The sequence below is a fragment of the Emydura macquarii genome, unplaced genomic scaffold, assembly GCF_026122565.2.
Source record: "Emydura macquarii macquarii isolate MOO-44397 ecotype Brisbane River unplaced genomic scaffold, CSIRO-AGI_Emac_v2 contig_1230, whole genome shotgun sequence".
Lineage (NCBI taxonomy): Eukaryota > Metazoa > Chordata > Testudines > Chelidae > Emydura > Emydura macquarii.
This window is the reverse complement of record NW_027131367.1, coordinates 11,069,596-11,092,880: the sequence shown is the minus strand read 5'-3', so window position 1 is coordinate 11,092,880 and position 23,285 is coordinate 11,069,596. Positions and strand designations below refer to the sequence as shown.

General features: G+C 41.0%; 2 protein-coding genes and 1 long non-coding RNA gene across 4 annotated transcripts; 2 read left to right on the top strand and 1 right to left on the bottom strand.

Moving 5' to 3' along the window:
- The first annotated feature begins 185 nt into the window (after nt 1-185).
- LOC137152653 (nucleoside diphosphate kinase A 2-like) lies at nt 186-7,752 on the top strand. The gene is made up of 5 exons (XM_067547450.1): nt 186-303; nt 5,037-5,169; nt 5,707-5,808; nt 6,572-6,684; nt 7,450-7,752. Exons 1-5 carry the CDS (start codon nt 260-262, stop codon nt 7,565-7,567), a joined length of 510 nt encoding a protein of 169 aa, XP_067403551.1. The 5' UTR covers nt 186-259; the 3' UTR covers nt 7,568-7,752.
- Nucleotides 3,676-17,093, bottom strand: LOC137152655 (uncharacterized). 2 transcript variants are annotated; one of them, XR_010919565.1, is made up of 3 exons: nt 16,724-17,093; nt 8,646-8,724; nt 3,676-3,925 (listed from the first exon to the last, which is right to left on the bottom strand). It is a non-coding gene; the product is annotated as an uncharacterized lncRNA (long non-coding RNA). The 2 variants fall into 2 exon arrangements; XR_010919566.1 differs by lacking the exon at nt 16,724-17,093 and adding an exon at nt 16,191-16,441.
- Nucleotides 17,088-21,391, top strand: LOC137152654 (nucleoside diphosphate kinase). Its single transcript, XM_067547451.1, has 5 exons — nt 17,088-17,235; nt 18,137-18,269; nt 18,867-18,968; nt 20,474-20,586; nt 21,138-21,391. Exons 2-5 carry the CDS (start codon nt 18,141-18,143, stop codon nt 21,253-21,255), a joined length of 462 nt encoding a protein of 153 aa, XP_067403552.1. The 5' UTR covers nt 17,088-17,235; nt 18,137-18,140; the 3' UTR covers nt 21,256-21,391.
- Nucleotides 21,392-23,285: the final 1,894 nt, after the last annotated feature.

Below are 23,285 nucleotides of genomic sequence, written 5' to 3'. Positions count from 1 at the left end.
TTCCCTCTAGGAGTTTGGGAGAACTATTAAACATATAAATAAAGATAAGACATTATGTTTATTCCAATTTTGGGAGCTAGTACCATGAAAATTATTATGCTCTATATTTGTATACTTAATACAGTGCACAGAATTTCAGAAATGCTTAATGTGGCATCATTAATGAGCTAAGGAGATATGTTAAGAGCTTAAAAAGAAGTGGAAGAGAAATAGATGGGGCAACAATGAGGAAAAAGTGAATCCCACTCAGCTCGGAATCATGAGGGAGGAGGCTTGGAATGGAGAAGACAGAATGGCTATGAGGTAAGGGTGCAATTGTGGAAATGCAAAAAGAATTTAAAACCTCTTTTGAACTGGATTTGGAGATAGGTAGAAAGTCAAAGAATGTACTAAGGTGGGATGATATCTGCTGCTTCCTACAATGGCACAACGGCTTGGCCAAACCACTGTGGCCTCCTTGAAGTTAAAAAAATTAGATGGGAAGACTATGAAAAAGGTAGAATGGTTTGGGTTTGGCTGTTCATCCAGGGCAGATTTCTCATATACTAATTCTAATTAAATGGAGTGGAGGAGGGGGACCACAACCCTGTTGTAACACAAACATGCCCAGGCACGCGGTGGCAGGGCTATTGCCTCTGTATCCAACCATTTTCTCAATATTACACTGCAGGGAGTTGTGTGGTCTCTGCTGGAAATTATGATCTAGCTGATTGTCATGGTTACTGTGAAATGTTTATATGGGGGAACAACTGCAGAGCTGTGTAATATATATGGTATTGTGTTCTAAATCTGTTGACTGTGAAACCTACCACATGAGGAGGGGGAGCAGGAGATCTGAGACCAGTCAACAAAAGACACCCATGGAGACAGCCTGTTTTTACTGTCTGAAATAGATGCAGGCTGGAAATTTACAAAGACAAATGAACACCAGAGTTCTGGGAAGAAGGGGCTTCCTGGGCTAAGGGACAAAGCCTTTGATCATGTAGGAGCAGAAGGTTGGCCCAAATGGTTATCCATTACAGGAGGGGACTCTCAGTGTGAGTGTCTCATGAAAATTGGATCCCAGCTTCTTGGGCTGGTCAAGTGTTACAAGAACTAGGGTGACCAGATGTCTTGATTTTATAGGGACAGTCCTGATATTAAGGGTTTTCTTATATAGGCACTTATTACCCTCCCCTCCCCCATCCCATCTATTCACACTTGCTATCTGGTCACCCTAACAAGAACCAACCTTTGGGTTGGAAATATCTTATTAGACAAGAAAATAATTTGATAAATAGATTTTTATGTTTTTATTTTACTTGTAACTGTATATTTCCAAACCCATATACTTCCTTTTATTTGACTCTTTACCTCAAGCTCTGTTAGATAAACTTGCATTGGGTTTTACTATAAAACTGTCTTAAGCACCTTGGGCTAAAGAGAATGTTAAACTGAGGTGAAACTAGGGACCTGTGGTGCACTCTCTCCATGGAGGCAGTGGATTGGTGTGCAGTGGGGGTGTCCAGAAGATGGGGGACTGGGCACTGGAGTGTCATGAAGTGTGGGGTATGTAAACTGCTAACCTGGCTTGGAAAAGAACAGGGCTTGTGGAGCCCATAGTGGAGCACCTGTGTTGCTAAGCAGCCAGTGGATGGAGGGTGTTTCCCCTGATGGGTACAGACAGGACTCCCTCCCACTGTGAGAAGGTGATAGTGACTGGCCCTGGACACCTCAGCTAACTCTGAAAAGTGTCACACCTATGTTTAGACCATATTAGTGTTGTACTTCATATGAGTGCAAATTATTACAAATTCTTTTCATAAAATGTAGTTCAATTGCTTTTTAATTTGTGCAACTAATCATGTACTAAAAGAGTATAGTGAAAGTAACAGAAAATGTATCTCTAGAAAACAGTTGCTAAAAATCCACTTGCGTGGATTTACAAAATGTGAAATTAATAATGAACAGGTACAGTGCCCTCAACAATGCCAGGCTCGGGTGCCATGTTGGATTCAGCGCCCACTGCCATGTTGACAGTTAAAGAATTGCCTGGATCAGGACTAATCCGCTGGTGGGAATGGGGACAGCTGCCCAGCAGCAAAAGTGGGCACACCCAAAGGCCCAGGGCTTGACCGCTGCCTCAATGGGATGTGAGAGGGGGGACAGCAATCTGGGGAAGGGGAAAAAGGGGAGAGATCAGCACAATAAAGTCAACGCCCAGACTGAGGCCAGCTGGCAGGAGGTAATCCTCCCACTGCGTGACCAGGATCAGACCAGGGGCCTCAATCTCCTCAAAGATGGAGCTGAAATCCCTACCCACCATCACAGGGTCCTCCCCACCAGCAACCAAGGCAACATCTATCTTGTCTGCGCCCAGGGACACAGATGACAAAGTGGTGTGTGGAGCTTCCTCTGGGGCCTCCTCGGGGAGGACTCCGAAAGGGGGGCTTCACTGCCCCTCTGCGCTGCCATGACTTCCTCAGCCGGTTCTACCTGCTGGACCTTGTTGGGGGCATGACAGAAGGCTCAGCAACAGTTACCCCCTCATGGACTTTCGAGGAACCACCTCCCCCTCCGTAGTGAGGGGAAGGTGCTCAGCCCATGCCTTCGGCTTACTGCGCTTCCCTTCAAGCTCCCAGCCCTCCAAGATAGCCGCAAGGTTGGATAGGAGAGCAAGCTGGGGGGAAGGGGAAACAAGGTCAAGTGGGGCCCCTCCAACACTCTCCCCAGCCATCCAGGAGAAGGAGTGACAACAAGCACCAGAGGGGGAGGGAGACAAAAGAGGGAGAAGGGCGGGATGGCTAACCACTGCTCCCCGATAGGCTGCAGGCAGGGGAAGAGGGCACCAACATGAAAGGGTCACAGGGGCCTTAAACAGGGTGGGGACACCGGCTCATCTGGCTGCACTGGGTATTTGTGTGGAGGGAATTAACAACATCAGGGAATGCAGGGAACGAGGGGAAGCAATAAAAAAGGGTGGGGTAGGGGGTTCACAAGCATTGAGGGGGCATGGGTGCATGGATCAAGCAGGACAGGGTGGGGCAGGGACAAGCATCAAGTGGTAGGAAAGGGATGGGTTGGAAATAGACCTGGGGTGGGGCAGGAAAACACACAGAGATTCCCAAGGACTAGGGTGGGGCACGCAAGCAAACACCCAGGGGCTGGGGTGCAGGGCAGGCAAACCAACAAGAGCTTTCTAAGAAACCAGAGTGGGGCAGGGCAGGGGAGATAAAATGGTCAACAGCAGGTGGGCAGGGTGAGCAGCAAAGGGAAAAGTGACAAACTGGGACAGGGGGGCTGGTGGGCAAAGGTGGGGGTGACCTGCAAGCCAAATGCAGCCAGGGGAAGGAGGGCAAGTCCACGGGCGGGAAGAAGGGGCACGTGCACCCACACGCGCTCGCTGCTGCAAATAAAGTCCCAGATGGTAGCAGGGTCAGGGTGAACAGCCGGGTTGAGGAGCAAAGGCAGTCCCAGATGGTGAGAGGGATGGTGGAGGAGGTAGAGGGGGCAGCAGGGTGGTAGATAGATCGGAGGGAGGACTCTTTGCCACTCCACCTTCCCCCACGATGACAGTAGTGACCACCACAAGCCCCGGAGGCAACAGAGAAGACACAATTTTTCAGTTCAGTAGCAGTATCCCCTCCAGAGCATCCTGCAGCAGCACCACACACTCCCCCAAGGGAGCTCCTCTTGCTCCTCCCCGAAGGCAGCAGCAGGAGCCACAGCAGAGCACCCAGTCAGCAGCAGCCCAGCAAGCAAGCCAAGAGAGACCCCAGTAGCAGTGGAGGTGAGAGCCCCTCACTCCTCTGGAGATCGGGCCAGCAGGGCCCATCAAGCAGCAACAGCCAGAGGGACCACCAGCTAGCAGGGCAGCAGGAGGGGTCCAGCTAGGGTGGAACTGGGCAACAGCTAGGCTGGCGCTCTGGTCTCGGCAGCTCCATACCTGCAAGAGAGTGGGGGAGGGCAGCCAGGGGGCGTGTTTAGAGCTGGGTAGCAGCGAGGCTACGGGCAGGATTGACATTAAGGCAGCTAGCATCTGTGACTGCACGCAGGCAGGCAGGTGAGAGGGGACAGCAGAGGGGTGGGCGCTCCAAGGGGCATGTAAGATGGAGCAATGAGGGGGATGTATGGGGCAGAGGCACATGCAGTTGAGTGAAGAGGGACTTGTGGGCTGAAAAATTAAGAGGGGGTACATAAACTGTCACGGTGACATATAATCAGGGTTAATATAAGGAGAAAGGAGTTGTAATTAGATTGCTGCATGTTGGTCGGATAGCTGCCATCTGTTCAGTGCTATTGACACTGGGAGCATTATTATTATTATGCGCTGAATTGTTTAGGTTTTTTTTAATTTTAGCACTCTGAGCTTGTTCACAATTGTTCTGGAATAACTAGATTGTTGTTTCTCAAATTGCTCATTCTATGCTCTATTTACAGAAATGGGGATCGTGTTACCACTATGCTTTTAATGTTTTATATTCTTAAGCAGAGATTAATTTTTAAAATTTTATAAACTATTGTAAACCAGGGTGATTCTTTTTGTAATTACTGTAGTGTTCAGCTTGTGCCTCTAAAAATAACACTTTGGATACTCAATTATGACTTTTTTACCCTCTGTTCTCCATGCACATTCTTAACAAGCTTCCTTAGAACACTGATTGGCTATAGATGACTATAACTATAGATCAAAATGATACATGTTATTTTAGCCTGTTTGGTTTTAAATTGAGGGTAGCAGCATATCAGTGTGCAGCTTGGAATACACCTGCAATACAATCTGTATCAGTCACCTAACATAAAATCTCTACATTCTGCACTAATTGCTCTTCTCAATATTTACGTTAAATTTGTTTTTGTAGCACTTTTTGAATTATGTACTAGATCAGAGCAGATTGTGGCTTAATGACCTTCAGATTTAGCTGACTGAATTATTCTCATAGCTAATATTAAGCACAATAAGGTTGTGGCAAATTGTGTCTGTGCCTTCTATATTTCTGTTGTGGCTGCATTTGCCTTCTGGTCCTGGAATACGGAGGAGTTTTCCCCTATTGTAGGACAATGGCATCCATTTCCGAGTGCACTTTCATTGCCATCAAGCCTGATGGAGTCCAGCGGGGGCTAGTGGGAGAAATCATCAAGAGATTTGAACAGAAGGGTTTCAAACTGGTGGCCATGAAATTCATTCTCGTGAGTTTCCCTCATTTCCATATTTCTTATGTATACAATGAAATCTTACAGCAGGCCAGTGTACTCCACTCACTGAAAAATCTATTATAATTTTTTAAAATGAAATCTAAACAGCAACATCAAATATTGTATAAGTCTGGATTTTTTGGAGACTTTCCAGCATCCAGCTGTAGCTATGTGCTTTAGACATCCTAAGCAACCTAATTTTAGTAAGGTGATGCCCTTAGTCTGAAGGGAATATTCTTACAGGTGCCATTTACCCTTAATAGGCATCTATGGAACTACAGCAAAAATAGGTTTCTTCTAAAAGTTAGTTAGATACTGATGAAACAATCTTGTGGAGTTAAAACTCTGAATTGAAATAATTTATATTTTAAATTTCTACCAAGCCAGCAGCACATCTAGCAAGTTGTCAGAATCACTTATTTTTAAAAAGCATGCCTGTTTAAGGATTAATAGTGCTCTCTGGTTAATCTCTTAGGATTTAAAGATGCTCTTAAGTTCTTATAGTAAACTGCATTTTCTTTTTGTATGCAGGCTTCTGAAGACCTTCTGAAAGAACACTACATAGATCTGCAAGATCAGCCGTTCTATGCTGGTTTGATTAAATATATGCACTCTGGACCTGTTGTGGCTATGGTAAGCTTTTAAAAATAAAACCTACTGAAGAAAAACTAAGCAGTTGATGTATCTTTTGTTCATAAGTTAGTTTGTGTTACATCTTGAAAACGACACTCTGAATTTGAAATTAAATACTTTTTCAAAATTGATTAAATGTAGTAGTATGACATGTTTTTCTTTGATGTGTGGTTTTACAAGTATGTCTTCCTGGTTTTTTTTAAAGAAGTGTCTCTGTGTCTTCCCCTTTTGCAATGTGCTTGGGGAGAATGGGATGAAAACAGTGGGGGGAGAGGGGGGGAAAATCAGTGTGAAACTGACTGCAAAAAAGTGCAGTCAAATACACAAAATAAGCAAACTGGAAAAAAGAACAGTGAAACATTTAATCTTTCAAGTACAGAAATCTTATGTGTTAGTTGTTGATTGTAACCTGTGATTGCTACAAATGTGACTTTTTTAAAAAAGAGAGTGTATACTGCTAAAGTATTTGAGACCCCTATGAAGCTTTATGGGCTTAGGAAATGTTGAAATGGGTTGCTTATCTGTTTGTTACACATCAATCTGTTCAGTACCTTTTTGCTTTGGCTAGCAGCCCATGGAATGACTACAGCTTGTAGGAGACAGTTTCTCTCCAATCCTTCTATGTCTTGCTCAGAGCTTCTTTGAAGAAGGGGACTTAACGCCCATACGATGATGAGATCAAGTTAGAATAACATTGCCAACTCTTACTGTGTTAGTTACAGTTTGGATTCTGTCATCTTAATGGATTTATTTTATTTTTAAGGTGTGGGAAGGTCTTAATGTGGTTAAGACTGGCAGAGTAATGCTGGGGGAAACTAATCCAGCAGATTCCAAACCTGGCACCATCCGTGGTGACTTCTGTGTTCAAGTTGGCAAGTATGTAACTCTCATCAAAACTAAACCAGTTTTTAATTATACACACACTGACCTACTTAGTTAATTGGTTTATGATGAAGTTTGGGAATATGAATACTATATCCAGTTGAAATTGTTGGAGGAATTCAAGCAGCAAAATGTAAATATTGGAATTTGATCAACCTTATAGTAAGGACATATAGACAAAGCCTTAAACACTTTTTACAAAACTTCAATTTTTTTCTTGGAGGTCTTCTATTTGAGTACTGACACAATCCTACTTATTTTATGAGAACTAGTAAGCTCTCTGCGTGAAGACTTTCCTCCTGGTCCCTTTCTATAAGGCTGTCTTGGTAAACAAGAATATGCCATTTTATAGCTATATGTATTTTTAAATGTTAAATTAGCATGAACGTTAGGAAATAACAACAATTGGTAAGAAAAACTTGTTAACTGCTGGAGAAATCTTTAAGGACATCAAGGCCCCATTCTGCAAATTTGTGATATATGGGAAGACTCCTATTAACTTCACTGGGGCTCTATCCAGGTGCATGGCTCCACCTCCCCTAGACAGTGTAGGACTGGAGTCCAAGGATTTAAATAGAGATGAAGTTTTCCTTCTCCCTCTCCTACTGTCAAAACTGATGAAAGAAAAAGCTTGTGTTACATATTCATTCATATGTTCTATTAATACTTGTAGCCTAGTAACCAGAGATTTTTCTAAAAAGCAAATTCTTGTGCTTTTAATTCTATAATTATTATTGACTTTTCTTTATCTTCTCTTAGGAACATCATTCATGGCAGTGATTCTGTAGAAAGTGCTGAAACAGAGATCAACCTGTGGTTCACTCCTGAGGAATTGGTTGGATATACAAGTTGTGCTCATCAGTGGATCTATGAGTAATACTTGGTCTGTAACTTTTAATATCCATTCATTCCAATGATAAGGACCCAGAAATAGTTCTCAATGTCATCATCCTTTAGTTATTTTAAGGCATTTCTGTGTAAACTGGTGGAAATCTCTTTCTCATCTGTGTTGTGAATATTACATGTAATCCATGTTAATTACTGCTCTAATTAAAAAGCTATTGTGAAGCTTTGTGTGTGTGTGTGTGTGTGTGTGTGTGTGTGTGTGTGTGTGGACAAGAGAAGGATTACAGTCGGGGAAAGGATTTTTAGTTAATAACTAAATATATAAAGCATAAACCTTCCTGTAATACTCTGTATCCATAGAGAATAACTTGGTATATGGTACACATTAGCAAAGAGTCTAAAATAGCTCAGAGGCCTTAAAATTTGTTGTCAAGCTTGGTTAAGCCACCAGGACATGCATGCTGCTATATAAATAGAGCCTTAATATCCCTAAAATACAGGGATTAAAGAATGATGTAATAGTAAAGTTGAGCAAAAAATAAATTTAAAAAAAACTCTGATAAACATCTAAGGGAAAAGTTTCCTTTTTTTTTCTCTCTCCAGAAAAGCAGTGAAGTTATACATGGGCAACCCAGCTTCAATTTGAAAATAAGAGTTTTAACTAGATTGCTACTTTAAACTCATAATTTTTCCTGTTAGGATCAGTCCTTTGTGTACCATTTTAAGGCAGGATTAGTATGGCAGTTTTTTAAAATGTCTTTTTATGAGAAAAGAAGATTAATGTGCAAGGGCTGCTCAGTAAGCTTTACCTCCTGTCACTTCATTATAGCATTCTGTTTGACATTAGTAAGAATAACAGCACTGCATTATATCATCATGCAAACAGTTGACAGCTCAGATATATTCTTTCCTTCATTGTTTGAATGGCAAAGTAAACTGTGCTTGGATAAGCTTTTTCAAAAGTGACTTTGGCACTGAGGAGCCTAAGTCTCAATAGTAGTCAACGAGCTTTTAAAACTTTACCCATTGTATTTAAATTTATTCATATGACAGTTTTTCTTTAATATTAACAGATCCCAGTAGTGCAGGCTTCAGTTCTAGCCACAAACCTTTCAGCGTCTTGTAGAGATGCTATGGCTCTACTGAATGGCCAACGGTAGTATTCAGTTCAGGAGCTAGAAGTGGTATCTGGTGGAATAGTAGAAACAGCTATAAATAAGTAGCATACATGTATTCAACTGTAATAGGATGTTGCTTAAAAAGCAAAAAACATACCAACAATAATTAGTGAAACACCTAACAATGCAAATCACCATTAGAAATAACTGTTTCTCTTGTGTTTTGCTAATAACTTGTTGACATCACTCATTCCTAAAACAAAACCTGCATATAAACATTTGCCTTTGATTAAGCAGATTTAGTAGAATTTCATGTCCAATACCCAAGCATGATGAAAGCATTAACCCCATTTTTTAAAATGACACTGGCAATTTAAATCTATTCAGAAAATAAATTATTTTATAAAATACTTAGTTTTTCTTTAAAAAGTGGACCAATATACTTCAGCAGTCTCTATTCAGAATGCTCCTTTGACTGTAATAGATAATTCTACATCACATTAATTAGATTTGCCTTTTTAAACACTTGATAGCTGTAAAGTGTTGGAAAAAACTCAGACTACTGAAAACGGAATAATGAGTAGTCCAAAACTGTACTCTTCTAGAATCCGTGTAGTGTCTGTCATAGGGAAGGGTAGTCGGAGTCTAACATAACTAGCTTTGAGAAGGAAGAGATAAATGGTTATTTTCACTTGGAGGAACCAGAAGGAAGTAGAGCCTCCCCTAACATGCTAGTCCATCATCATAAATGACCAGAAAGAGAAGTGGCTGAACTAAACACGCTGCAGAGACTGCAATGGAGAAGCAGTTCCTCTTTGTAATTTGGCTACAGCTGTGTATTTGAAAAATTGAGAAAATCAACTGAATATGTATTAGGTGGTGAATTTCTGAAATATTTTGTGATCGGTGCGTTAGCTACCTCCTTCAGCTTACATAAACAAACAAACAGTTCCTTAGCTCATGACAGCATGTGCACATTGTTTAAAAAAATGTGAAAAGCCTCATCAGTCATCTTGTTTCTTTCCTTTGTTACCTACTAATCTCTTTATGATCGTGGGCACAGCTATCTTCACTAAGGACAGTTGATCTGAGACTATGTAGAAGACCCAGTTTTCTAAAAATGGCTTGACAACATAATCACTATGTTTGTCCTCTCCATTGAAATAGATACACTTAGGTCTTCAACAATGTTCTACTCTGAGGCAGGCTTCCACACTCTGCAAGTGAAATCGTGAGGTGTATAGATGTGTTAATTTCATATAGGGTATGTCTACACGGCTGGCAGCACCGCCTGCAGTGCAGGATTGATTTTGCAGATTTGACTGAGCGGCAGTGAAGTTGAACCCGGAAGTTGACTCGGTTAATCCACCCCAGCAAGAAGCATAGCACTGCATTAAGAGTTTAATAAAACTGGGACTTTTCATCTTGGAAAAGAGATGACTAAAGGGCGATATGATAGAAGTCTATAAAATCATGACTGGTGTGGAGAAAGTAAATAAGGAAGTCTTATTTACTCCTTCTCATAACACAAAACCAGAGGTCACCAAACTAAATTAATAGGCAGCAGGTTTAAAGCAACAAAAAGTAGTATTTCTTCACACAATACACAGTCAACCTATGGAACTCTTTGACAGAGGATGTCGTGAAGGCCAAGACTATAATGGGGTTCAAAAAAGAACTAGATACGCTCATGGAGGATAGCCATTGATGGACCTATTAGCCAGGATTTGCAGGGACTGCTGTTTGCCAGAGACTGGGAATGGCCAACGGAATGGATCACTTGATGATTACCCGATCTATTCATTCCCTTTGAAGTACCTGGCATTGACCACTGTCGGAAGACAGGATACTGGGCTAGATGGACCATTGGTCTGACCCAGTATGGCTGTTCTTATGTATTTGTTATAGTAGCGCTAAACAAAATTCTCTACCGTAACTTTATTAAGATATTCCCAACTCTGGGTAAAGAGCCCATTTTACACAAAATAAATCTTAGGTACCATTCTTTTGGACTACAACATAGAATTCCTCTCTCAAATCATGACTAAATAGTATATTGTTTTATTCAGTATGAATAATATGATGTGGTAATATGTCAAGAAATGTTCACTATTAAAAGGGGTGGGGAGAAGAGAAAATAATATTCATCATTTCAGAAGGGAAGTTAAAGTTTCTATTTCCTGTACTCTATCATACTGTACAAAACATTTCCATAGATAACAACTAAACAAGATATTAGGAGGCTAAACTCTTTCCTTCCCACTCCTCATTTGCTTATTAGGTTGGGGATGTCCCAGTTAAACAATTCTCACTCTGAAGCGGCAGACCTCATGCATTATTTTCATTACCCACAAAGTATGTATTTGCACCTATTCTTATATAAAAACACAATCTATTATGGGTGAACAAATTAACTTATTTGTCCTACAGCATCAACTGCACACAAGATATAGGAGCTACTGTATAGTAAACTAAAAAGTGAAATACATTTAAATGTCCAGATTTTTTTTTTTTAAACCCGAGACTAAAACTGTCCTCTGTTATAAAAGTATGATAGCAATCCAGTCCATATGTTCTTTTCTCTGTTTGTGGTTGGAAATAGCCAAGAGAATTTACTGCAAAATACCAAAGTCCTTCAAAGAAAAGAACACTAAAGCTTGTTAGTAACCACTAAGAGGAGATACAATTCAAATCCTTCATAAAAGATCTCATCAAGAAATTGGACAGGTTTAATAATCTCTTTCACGACTAGAAGAAATTACTGTAGAAAGAGTGTCCAAACTAACCATGGGCTCTCTTATATGCAGCTGGAGTAGCAACGTTCATATCTTTAGTCACCAAAGGATTATTACACAAACCTACATAAAATGTTTGAAAGGAAACTGCCTCATAATAAGTGCTGATGCATTAATGATGAGTTGATATCATAGTAAACAAACAAAACAGTAAGCCTTGAGCTCAGGTCATAATATCTGAACTGGAAAAGGTTTGTGGATAAAGGTTATAATAATTTCCTCTCTCTTCAAGGGAAAGGGTAATGAGAAGCTAATAAGAGCTGTGGTGTGCTGAGTTCCTCTGAAAATCAAACCATTTATTTAGATGACTAAGTACTGGTTCAAGTATTTTTCAGTACCCAAATTTAAAATTTTTCATCCATATCAATATACATATACACTGAGCTTCTCTTTTAAAATATTGCCATTTCACCTGTATCGGTTAAATAAATTTCCTGGAGTATAGCTATGTGAACAGTACAGATTCCACCACATTGAGGAACTGCTTCCTCTGACAGGAAGGCACTCTTCTTCCTACTGGGCAAATGCACCACGAAACCAATGAAATACCTAAGATACGAAGATGTATTTTCATCCTCAGGACAGATGATCTAAACTCCCTCATAGATTTTCACCACAACGTCAACCACCACTACCCATCCATCAAGCACTCTTTAAAATACTCCCACACCAGCATCAATTTCTGGGATACCACAATCAGCTTCAATGATGGAATGCTATAGATATCTATACAAAAGAAATCCACAGATCACTACACTTACCCAGTAGACCTAGTAATCCCCCCAAATACACTAAGAAATCTATTATCTGAATGTCTGGCTGTAGATACCACAGAATATCCTCCAAGGAGAAACTCCAGGATATACATCTTAACCCACTCAAAACTGCCTTCATCAAACAAGGACACTCCACCAGAAAGTAGACTGCATCATGGAATGGACCACCCAAACACCCAGAGAAAACCTGCTTCAATACAGATATAAATCCCCTCTGACCACACACCCCTACTTATCACCTACTACCTCACACTGGAACCCATACGGGGTATCATCAAAAAGTTATCATCCAGACTCTGCCAGAAGAACAGATGCAAAACCTGCAGACGTATCTCCACTGCTACAATGATCGATACCCTCCTCGCACTACACACCTTTCAAATCGTTGGGTCCTACACATGCCTGTAACAACATGTGGTGTACCTCCACCTGTAAATGCCCTAATAATAACTATGATGGTGAAACTAGAGAATCTCTATGCTCTCAAATGAACTCATGCAGAAAAATGATAAGACCAAAACACCATACTACCTATGGGTGAATACTTTTCAGAAAATGATCACTCTTATCTGACCTCAAAGGAAACCAGCACAACCCCATCAAAAGACAAGCCTGGGAGCTTTAATTCATAACTTTGCTAGACACAAAAATCATGGACTCAATAAAGACACTGGATTTATGGCTCATTACAACAACCTGTAATCCACTAACCCTCCTTTGTCCCCTCCACCCTCCTTGCAGAGTTTGACAGCCTGGGCTCCAGCCCAAGCCCAAATATCTACACTGCAATTTTTAGCCCCACAGCCTGAGCTTTGCAAGTCTGAGACAGCTGGCCCAAGCCAGTCATGGGTCTCTTTATTGCAATGTAGACATACACTAAGAGGATCTTTCCTAGTCCTGAAGAAGAGCTCTGTGTAGCTCAAAAGCCTGTCTCTTCCACCTACAGAAGTTAGTCCAATAAAAGATATTACCACACCCACCTTGCACTCTTCCTGACAACTGACATTTCTCACCACTTTTACCTTAAGAAATACAATCCAACTTAATATCCCTTCCAAAATCTGTCTGTCATTCTGGTTGAGGTTCTCTGTACCATTAAATGTTGTTCATGTTTGGAAGTAATCTAATTATGTGATCTAGGGGAAACTAATTTCAAACCCTGTTGTATACCCATCAGATTAAGAGACGAAAGCATTGTGGTAATCACTGAAGTATATGTGAAATACTGTATCTTATTAAAGAGGTAATCCTAAAGGAATTGAGTGTTGCTACTGGTGATTAATGGGTATCTTGTCACTGAAGCATCAAATTAAACTAAAAATAGCTAGTGCACCTGCAAACCAATCAACTTTTATGATGTTTCTAGTGCATTATTGCACTAAAAAATGAACTAGAAACCGATAGTTAAATTGCATTTTCAGATCAAGATTTGTATTTTATCCTTAGGATATAGGTCAAACATAATTTTGTTCAAATAAGGACAAATTCCATTCAGAAAGTTTTATGGAGGATGGGAAACTCAGTGTCCAAAAAAGAATTGTTTTTTTGGTGGGGGAGAAGAGAAGGAAATAGGGGGAGGATATCATATCCAAGTCCAAACTTTGAGGTTAACCCTTATCTTAATAATGAGTCAAACCAAAATCCCACATGCAAATGTTGTTGTTTTTTTTTTAAAGTTCAAGTCCAGGTCTGGATCCAAACTTTGATCTCAGGTCCATCTCTAAAACATGACATGTTCAAATAGGACCTAGTCCACCCCCCACTGTGAGAGAGTATTTCTGTTAACTTTAATAGGAGTTGACTTAGGCCCAGTAAGAACAGCCCCAAATGCAGCATTCTCCCTGCATATCTGCTTTGCTCAAGATTTGACTCCTTGCACTCTTGGAATTCATATAATTTTTGCTTATCAACTTAAGCAGCAAGATCAACAAAAGTCCACATGAACATCCAGTGAAATCACAGTGGATATCTGTTTAAATTTAGCAGACTATTATCTTTATTATGGCCATAACAAGTGATTTTGTACTCAAAATAAATGTAAAAGAAAAGCAGTGTTACATCGATGCCACAATGTGAATAAAAAATGAAAATGAAGAGATAGAAAAACCAAGGTAAGCCAATTTGCTATTCAAATTCGTAAAGGAACACAACAGGGAAAACAATTCAGCAGACAGAAAACACATTCTTACTGCAAAACACAAGTGGATGAATAAAATGCTTTGTATTTTGTATGCACCATATGACTTCAAAGTGCTTTACAAACATCAATGAATAAATAAATAATCAACCAACACTACTCTGCAATTATATGACATTTCCATTCAAAGATTTAAAAGCAATTTTCAAAATGTAGGGAAGTCTTATTATCCCCATTTTACCAATGAGGAAAATGAGGCAGAGAGAAGTTAAGTGACTTGCACAAAGTCATATAGTAAATCAGAGGGAAACAAGGAAAAAAAAACTATGGCATCTTGATCCTAAACTCCTTATTTAAACACTAGGTGGCACTCCTAAACTACCTAATCTATGCCAATGTAACCCAATGTACTATATTAAGACACAGAAGTACATATATTACAAAATATGGTAAACTCTATGGAGGGATACAAATGACCAGATTATACAGGCAAACTGAGATAGGAAAGGTTCCCAGAATTTAGTTGAGAATTCCAAAGAAGGGAAGGTGGTCAAAGGGTTCTGAATGGTCTTTCCAGTGTCTGTAAACAGAAATGAACAAGATGGGGCGATCAGTCAAGATCAGATTCTTCTGGAGAAATGCAATACTTGCCACATCTGATGTGATTGAATCAGCATTTCCAAATTCATAATTTAGTAACTGGATTAATTAATCACATATTTAGATTAGAGAGAAATCTGGATTAAGTTTGAAAGCAACTGAAAATAAACTAACTACTGCACATTTATTCGGTATTACAATTGTAATTGGTCACGGTAAATTTAGGGGTAGGAACTATGTTTGCTATGTGTTGTAATTTATTTGAAATTATTAATATTAGTGTGTGAAACTAAACACTAATTTAACTATAAATTCCTTTATTAAATGCAAAGGCCAAATGGCTTTATATACATATTTGTACTGCTCTATACATGCCTAAAAAGTCAATAAGCAATTTACTACATCCAAACAGTAACAAAATATTTATAAATATTTGATCAAGATACTTACAAATGGGCTAAACCCCGGGATGCTTAGACCCATATTGGTCAGCAACAATGTGGTCAGGCAGGTATTAAAAATGAACCTTTAAGAGTTTACTTTTTATATTCTTTAACAAATGATGTCATTGCCAATTACTCATTTCAACTAAAAACGAATTTGATATAGTTATTCCTTATTTCCAGTCTTAATCCACATGACATTTACAACCTCCTTTCTTCCCAAGGCCTTTCATCCCCTCCTTCTTGCTGCTCCACAGTTTTCCTACTGCACCTGGATTCACATAGGCTTTAACACTGTCTGTGTGTGGGCTGGGAAAGGGCCATGTTGGCTCATTTTAAGCAGTTAATCCTATCAGTCAGGGAACTTCTTTTTAGAAACTTCCCTTTATCTCATTAGCTATTTTTTGAATCAGACACACTCTCTACTTTATCACTTATTATTTTCAAGGCCTTCCTTCTACTTGCTAGTCAGGACCTTTCTTTACAACACATATTTATTTCCTTAACCAAATTAAACCAACTTTAATTCTTCAATGTTATACTTACCCTACACTATGTCTGTACAGAGCTCAGCAATAACAACAGTAATTAATAAATAGCAGCCTGTTGCTAGGTCCATCTGTCTGATCACTACAGTAGGAGATGGGACCTGCTGAGTTCTAGTCCTGGTTTTTACATTTTTCACTATTTTTACTTTTAAACTGCAACCACACCTTCTTCCTCCTATGTGACCACAAAAGAATCTGGATAAATCTTTCCCCTGGCCTCTGGGCACTTTACATTACCTCTTTGCGGATGATGTAATTTCAAGCAATTTCAAGGTGCAGTGCAATTTGGAAGAAGCAGCATCCCTAGCACAGTGGCAGAGATGAACTGTCCCAAAGCAAAAGGTGTTAGGAATGCAAGACTGACCCCCCCAAAACTGCAAGACAAATCTCTACTGTTAGAAGACCCCGTTGGTATAACTGAACAGCCTTTGAACATTTGAAGCTTTTTGTTGTTGTGAAATTAAATCCTATTGTGATTCACAGCCCTAGGACATTTGCTCAAGTGCTAGCCTTAGAGGAAAGCAAGGCAAGTGACCTCTTGGGGCCCTGCCTTATAAGGTTGCCTCAGTCACTGTCTGTCAGGGAAGTGGGATAATCACCATGGAGTTTCTAGCTAGACTTTTAGTGTAATGGGAGAGCGATCCCACGTCTGCCTTGTTTCTAGTTCCCTTTACCCTGTTCCTGGCACCCTTTGTCCTGAGTCGGGCCCTAGTCCCTCACCCACTTTGTTTGGTGCTTGTCTCCTCTGGCCAAAACTTCATCCCCCAAACCTTTAGCAGACGCTGCTCCCCCAGCACTCTTCCCCTCTAGCCCGTTTAGCCACAGCGTTACCCCCTTTGGCCTGGGTCTCCCCCGCCTTAGCCAGCTGTTTTTGGAGCAGCAGGGCTCGGGCTCTGCTCCTAGGCTGGGCGCGAGCCGCGGACTCGGTCCCCACAGAGACTCGGGGAGGATGAAAGGCAGCTTGGTTTGCGCGCGTAGCCTCAGGACAGACAAAGGGTGCGGCGCCAGCCCCGGGTTTCAAGGGGTGGGCCGGCCTGAGGGGCGCCTTCTTCCCTCAGTCCCTCCCACTGGGGCCAGGCCGCTGCTGAGGGCGGGCTCTAAAGGCGCCGTATTTCCCGCGGGAAGCGACCAAGCCTAGCCCAGCCTCCCCGGCCCGGCAGTGTAGGAGGTTCCGCCTCCGCCTCGCTCCTCCTCTTTCCCCGGTGCACAAGAGGCAGGCAGCAAGGCCAGGCCCCGGCTGGGATCTTCCTTATTCCAGCTCAGCAGCAGCGGTTCTAGTGAGGTGAGGCAAGGCCGGCGGGCGTCCCGCCGGGAGGGAGAGAGGCCCGGCCTGGCCCGGCCCGTGAGGGAAGGGGCTGACTGAACCCACACTGGGGGCGGTTCCCTTGGAGCCGGGGCCTGTGCGGCTCGCCAGCCCTCGGGAGGAGGCGAAGCGGTCGGGCCGGGCTCCTCGCTCCGGAGCCGGCTGCGGAAGTGGGGCCGGGCCTGAGCCTGGCTGGGTGCTGCTGAGCCGCCAGCAGGGCGTGGCCTGGCGCCGGCAGAGAGCAGAGGGGCCCCTCGAGCTGGGGCGCTTGTAGGGGGGCCCTCGCCGGGGCGGGGCTGGGCAGGCCTCCAGGCGGGGCTCCCTGCGCGGCGTCCCCAGGGGGCGAAGGGGACCCGCGCGCGCTCGGCACGTGGGCAGAAGGGCCAGGCGATCCCCGCTGCCACGTGGGCCGGACGAGGAATGGATGGGACTGGGGGGGACGCGTAACATGGAGGTCTAGGTTGGAAAGAATGGAGGGGGAGGGATGCAGAATGGGGGCAGAACTAAGGGGGTGTCGTGAATGGGGGCCAGGGAGGCGGTGACAGCTGGAGCAGGAATGGCTGGCTCTTTCAGGTTCTGTTGAATAAAAACAAGGAGAGTCCTGTAGCACTTTAAAGACTAGCAAATTTAAATTTCGGCAGGTATAAGCTTTCGTGGGCTGTAACCCACTTCGTCAGATGAATAAGAATCACTCTCAGTTGGAATGCATCTCTCGCCCCTTGAGGCCCTGCTGACATTGAAACCAGTCTCTTGGGTGATCAAAGTCACCTTCTCCGGCATTTCTGTTAATCTGGAGAAGATTGTGGCAGTCCTGGTTCTACCTGTTTTGCAGTTTGTGGGTCGCCTCGTTTCTCTTACGGCTTCTTATCTCCTTTCATAGGACAATGGCTTCTAATAGCGAACGCACTTTCATTGCCGTGAAGCCTGATGGAGTTCAGAGGGGCCTGGTGGGAGAAATCATCAAACGATTTGAACAGAAGGGCTTCCGCCTGGTGGCCATGAAATTCATGCATGTAAGTTTCCCCTTGACTTAAAGGCAGGGCTGTTGTGAGGCTTGCTTAATTTTCCTAAAGCTCTCTGTAATCCTTTGCGATAAAAGTCAACTTTTTATTACTACATGTGATTTTGTTTGTTTGTTTGTTCCTCAATTTTACTTGCAAATCTTAGCCATCAGGATGAACCAAACTGAAGCTTCATTCTCCTGTGCTATTTTTCCCACATCAAGGAGTTGGCAAAGTGAAAACCTGCATGCCAGTGTACACAGGAGTTGATCTGCTAATTGTTAACTTTTCAGAATAAGTACACACAAACATATGCACTCATAATAATCCACAGCCATAAATTTATGCAAAGAAGAAATCACAGTTTAACCATGAGCTCATGAAACTGAACCTGCCTCAATTGTAAACTCTTTAGTTAAAGAAAATTAGACAAAACTTGTTCTGAGTTGCAGAACAGACATAATTAGCTTGCAAAAGAAAACTCCTTGCTGTTAATATTTATTGATGGATATGAACCACCTAATCACTAATGCTGTAATGGGGTGCTACTTTTTTTTTAAATGTATTAAACTTTGCTCTCAAAATCTCACATTCAACTTTTCTCTAAAGGCTTCTGAAGACCTTCTAAAACAACATTACATTGATCTGAAAGATCGGCCATTCTACCCAGGTTTAGTTAAATACATGAATTCTGGACCTGTTGTGGCCATGGTGAGTAGCATGGCATTTACTTAAACATACATTGTGCAATAAATGGATAGGTATCTTCTAATTATGTAAACTACTTTTTTTAATTATCTGTGGACACTTTACAGCTTTAAAAATAATTGCTTTTTAAATTACACTGTCCCAATATGTCAAAGACAAGTGCCACATCATCCAGTGCTGCCCAGAGAAGTTCTGAACGGCAGTCTACAGTCTTAAGCTAGTGGAGTGGTGCTGGAAGTAGTGCAATATTAAGAAATTTGGAGAAAACTGCTAATGTGATATGGGTCATTGTTAGTTGTATAGTAGATGAAACAATTGAAGAATACTCCTGGTGATGTGTATAAAATAGTTACAAAATAATTCTCATGTAACTATCTGTTTATAAGGCTATGTCTACACAAGCACTTTTGTTGGTTGGGGTGTTTTTTTCCACTGAGAGATAAGTTTCACCAACAGAAGCACTGATGTGGACAGCGCCATGTTGGCGGGAGATGCTCTACTGCTGCTCTTCGGGGGTGGTTTAATTATGCTGACAGGAGAGCTGTCTCCCATTGGCATAGAGCAACTACATGGGAGACCTTATAGTGGTGCAGCTACAGTGGTACGGTTGTGCTGCTGTAAGGTCTCTAATGTAGACATAGCCTAAAACTTGACTTGAAAACCCCGGGTGGTCCTTCCTCCCTCCCCATAAGTAAAACTCATGGACTTGATTAGGATTCCCTGCCATTCATAGTGGTGTCTGGATTATAGCAAAACAGGAGGAATGTGGGGAGAGTCCTGGAAGATGCCTAGTGGGTGAAGCAGCAACTTTGGTCAAAATTTCCAGTGCCATCCAGGGGATTTAAACACTTTCAGCTAACTTTACAATTAGACTGCTTTGAAATCTCTACCTTAATTCTTAAACAGCTATGTGGGCAGATATCATAATGGTTTGTATTTGTGTTTTCACTGTTTTGTGCCTGATTGTCTCCATGCAGTCTGAACTATATGAAGATGCTAATTGAAGGCCACTTCATTAGAGATTTCAAGTGGCCTCTGTGTGAGCCACTTAAGATTGGAAGTAAAATATCTTCTCTCAAGATCTTTACTAGATCTTTACAATCTTTACTAGATTGGGGTTGACAAGAAGTATGCCCATTGTTCTTTGTGCCAGGTATCCCCCTTGCCTTTCATATCTCACTTCTTTTCAGATATGTTCTGGTAACCAGTGTCCATTCTGATGCTATCTACTCTGTCTTATCACAATAAAATTGAAATCACTTATTACTGAAACAAATGTAACTTACAAAGAATTGTATCCATTTATTTTATCATTCTCTCTTGGTCCTAGCCTCTCCTTTATATTCAGTGTAAATTAAATTGCTAAACTAGATTTAGATCTTTTAGGAGCGGGGAGCATTTGTCTTCTTGCAAAGTGCCTCTCTTTGGCAAATCTTCTGTGAATCTGGTGACTCTTCTGTGATTCCTTGAATGGAAATGAAATAATTCATTTAACTTTTTTTTTAAAGGTTTGGGAAGGTCTCAATGTGGTTAAAACTGGCAGAGTAATGCTGGGAGAGACTAACCCTGCAGATTCTAAGCCTGGTACAATCCGTGGTGACTTCTGCATTCAAGTGGGAAGGTTGGTGCTGAAATTATTACATAAAGTTAACTTTTCCTAAATGTTTTTCCAGGATTATAAGATAAATATATTTACTGTTTTCATTGTAAGCATCATTTTAATTTAAAGAAAAAAAACTAAAACAAAACACCCTAAGAGCAAAAATAGTGCAAAGTATCTCTCAAGGAAAGAAATTGGTATGTTCTCACCTATACATAAATGTATATGCATATCCAACAAGAATATAGCTTATGAAAATGGCCCGAAACAATGCATTTTGAGTTTTTAAACTATACTTCAGAACTTGATCAGTTCATGGTGATGCTGTTAATAGTTCATATTATGTTTAGTAGGACTACATACCTGTTAGGCCCTGCTTCTATTTGTGAAGTCAGTGTATAGCTTAGTCTTTTTTTTTTTTTTTTTTTTTTTTTTTTTTAAAAGCTGTATCACAAACTCTAGCTTTTCAGCAGTAGATGATTCTCCAGGCTTCTGTCCATATGGGCACATCACTAACAGTTTCTAAAGCTATTGAATCCTCCTTTGAAATTTGTGATTGGCTTTTTCCCCAGGAACATCATTCATGGCAGTGACTCTGTAGAAAGTGCTCAGAAGGAAATCAACCTGTGGTTTAAGCCCACAGAGCTTGTTGACTTCAAATCTTGTGCTCATGACTGGATCTATGAGTAAAATGGAGTCTCCATGATGAATTCTGTTTTCTTAACACAGCATCTCATTCCATCTATTGACCTGGGAGCAACTATGACGATGGTTACCTTTACATAGATTTTTACAAGACTCTCAAATAAATAGATTATGGAAATTATTTCTGTGTAGTCTGTATTCACTACAAAACAAATATACTTAAGTATGCATGGAGTAGAACTAGTCATTTGTACAGAAATATATCTTTGCTCAGTGGGACAAAATGAAACTTCCTAGTGTCCCCACACAGGAAACTACTGTGAAAACATGTTGAATGTGAAACAAAAACTTAGAGCTGTTTTAAAACAACCTCCTGTTTCTTTTGCAGCGAGTAACTCTGGAAATACGCACTGTTTTCAGCACTGTAACAAGGTATGTTAGGTTGTGTAGAGAAAGTATAGCAAATTTGTGGGCAGTGGAGATGATCATTTGAGACTTCCTGCAGACTGCCCCTTATTCCACAGCTCCAGCAGTTTATTGGCCACACTGAAAGCAGAGGGTGAAGGAAGCAGATTAGTTTTTTCATGGTATCTACTGCTGCTTATAGAAAAGCACATAGCCTTGCTTATTAATTTTTATACAGTCTGACTCACATCAATCAGAAATAATTCTAAAGGCAGAATCTGTAGCTTTTTTTTTTTTTAAATGCAAAATCCCTGTTAGGAATTTTCTTTTTCCATTGCATCACACTTCTCCCACTTTGAGTCAATCTTTGCTTAAACAGTAGCATTATCATTATAATCTACACTCTATTATAGGACCACCATTTCACATGTACCTTAAGACAATATTTGAAATTAGAGCTCCAAAGACTTGTCAATTCAGGTCATAATCTAAAAGAGGATGTAAAGTGAAAATGTAGCATGTAGCACCCAGAGATTGTAATAATGCTTTTTTGACATGAATGGTATACACGTGTTTTGTAGCAAATGTGAAAATGATTGAATCTCTTGCAATGTAATGATTGGGAAAAATGATTGCTCAGGAGTTTAACATGAGCTTTCAAGGAAAGCTCTTAATGAATGGTAGGCACAGATAGGATCAGATATCCTTATGAGAATGGCCAAGACATGAAACCCTGCGAGTGAGATGCTGCTGCCTTACAGCCCAGCACTGGCAAAGTTACATATAAGAAGTTAATATTGGAGCTTCCCTAATCATCAAATCAGGTATAGGGTGGATGACATAATTTGCTTGGAGTATCTCCCATGGAGTGAAAAGTATTTCTACAGTAGTGGTCATACCTCCTGACAAAATGTTCAAAGGAACAGGTCTATCCACTATAATGTGAAGCTTTTATATATCACTTCCAACTGTAGATCTCAGCACTTCCTAAGTGAAATAAGTATCCCTATTTTATAAAATGAGGCACAGAGGTAGCTGACCACCAGTGTGACATAGCATAAGACCCAAGTCTCTTAACTACCATTCCAGTACCATGCCTGTTCATAGGACCATACTATCTTCTCTAGGCTACGGTTTATAGAAGAGTCCTGTGAAGTGTGAGACTAATAAACTTGCCATGTTCTTATGCTATGATGAAAGTCTTTTGGCATCCTTGGTAATGAAGGCTGACATGGAAAAACAGTGTACTAGATGAACTAATTGTAGTCCACCAACTACCCTAAATCAGTTAAACCATACTATTAAGGAATCTGGCTTTTTGGATCAGTAATTGATTTTAGAGGTATATTTGTAAACTGAACTGGGCTCAACTAGTATCAAGCTTAACAATTTGATATGGCAGCCAGTGTCCCATGTGTTCTGCAACTAAGTATCTAAATTTTGTGGCACTCCTGTGGAAATTCTCTTAGCATTTTCAAATTAAATAAGTGAAGTCTGATTGGATTTAATATGAATAATCCAGTCAGTACAGTACCTTTTTATAATGAATTCAGTTTTTTTTTTTAAACTATCCCCATATTTTCAGTTTCATGTACAGGTGCTTGCCCTGTATAGCTTTCAGGGGTAATAGCTCTCTAGCTGCTCAAGGCAGGGTCCATTGCCCAGTAGCT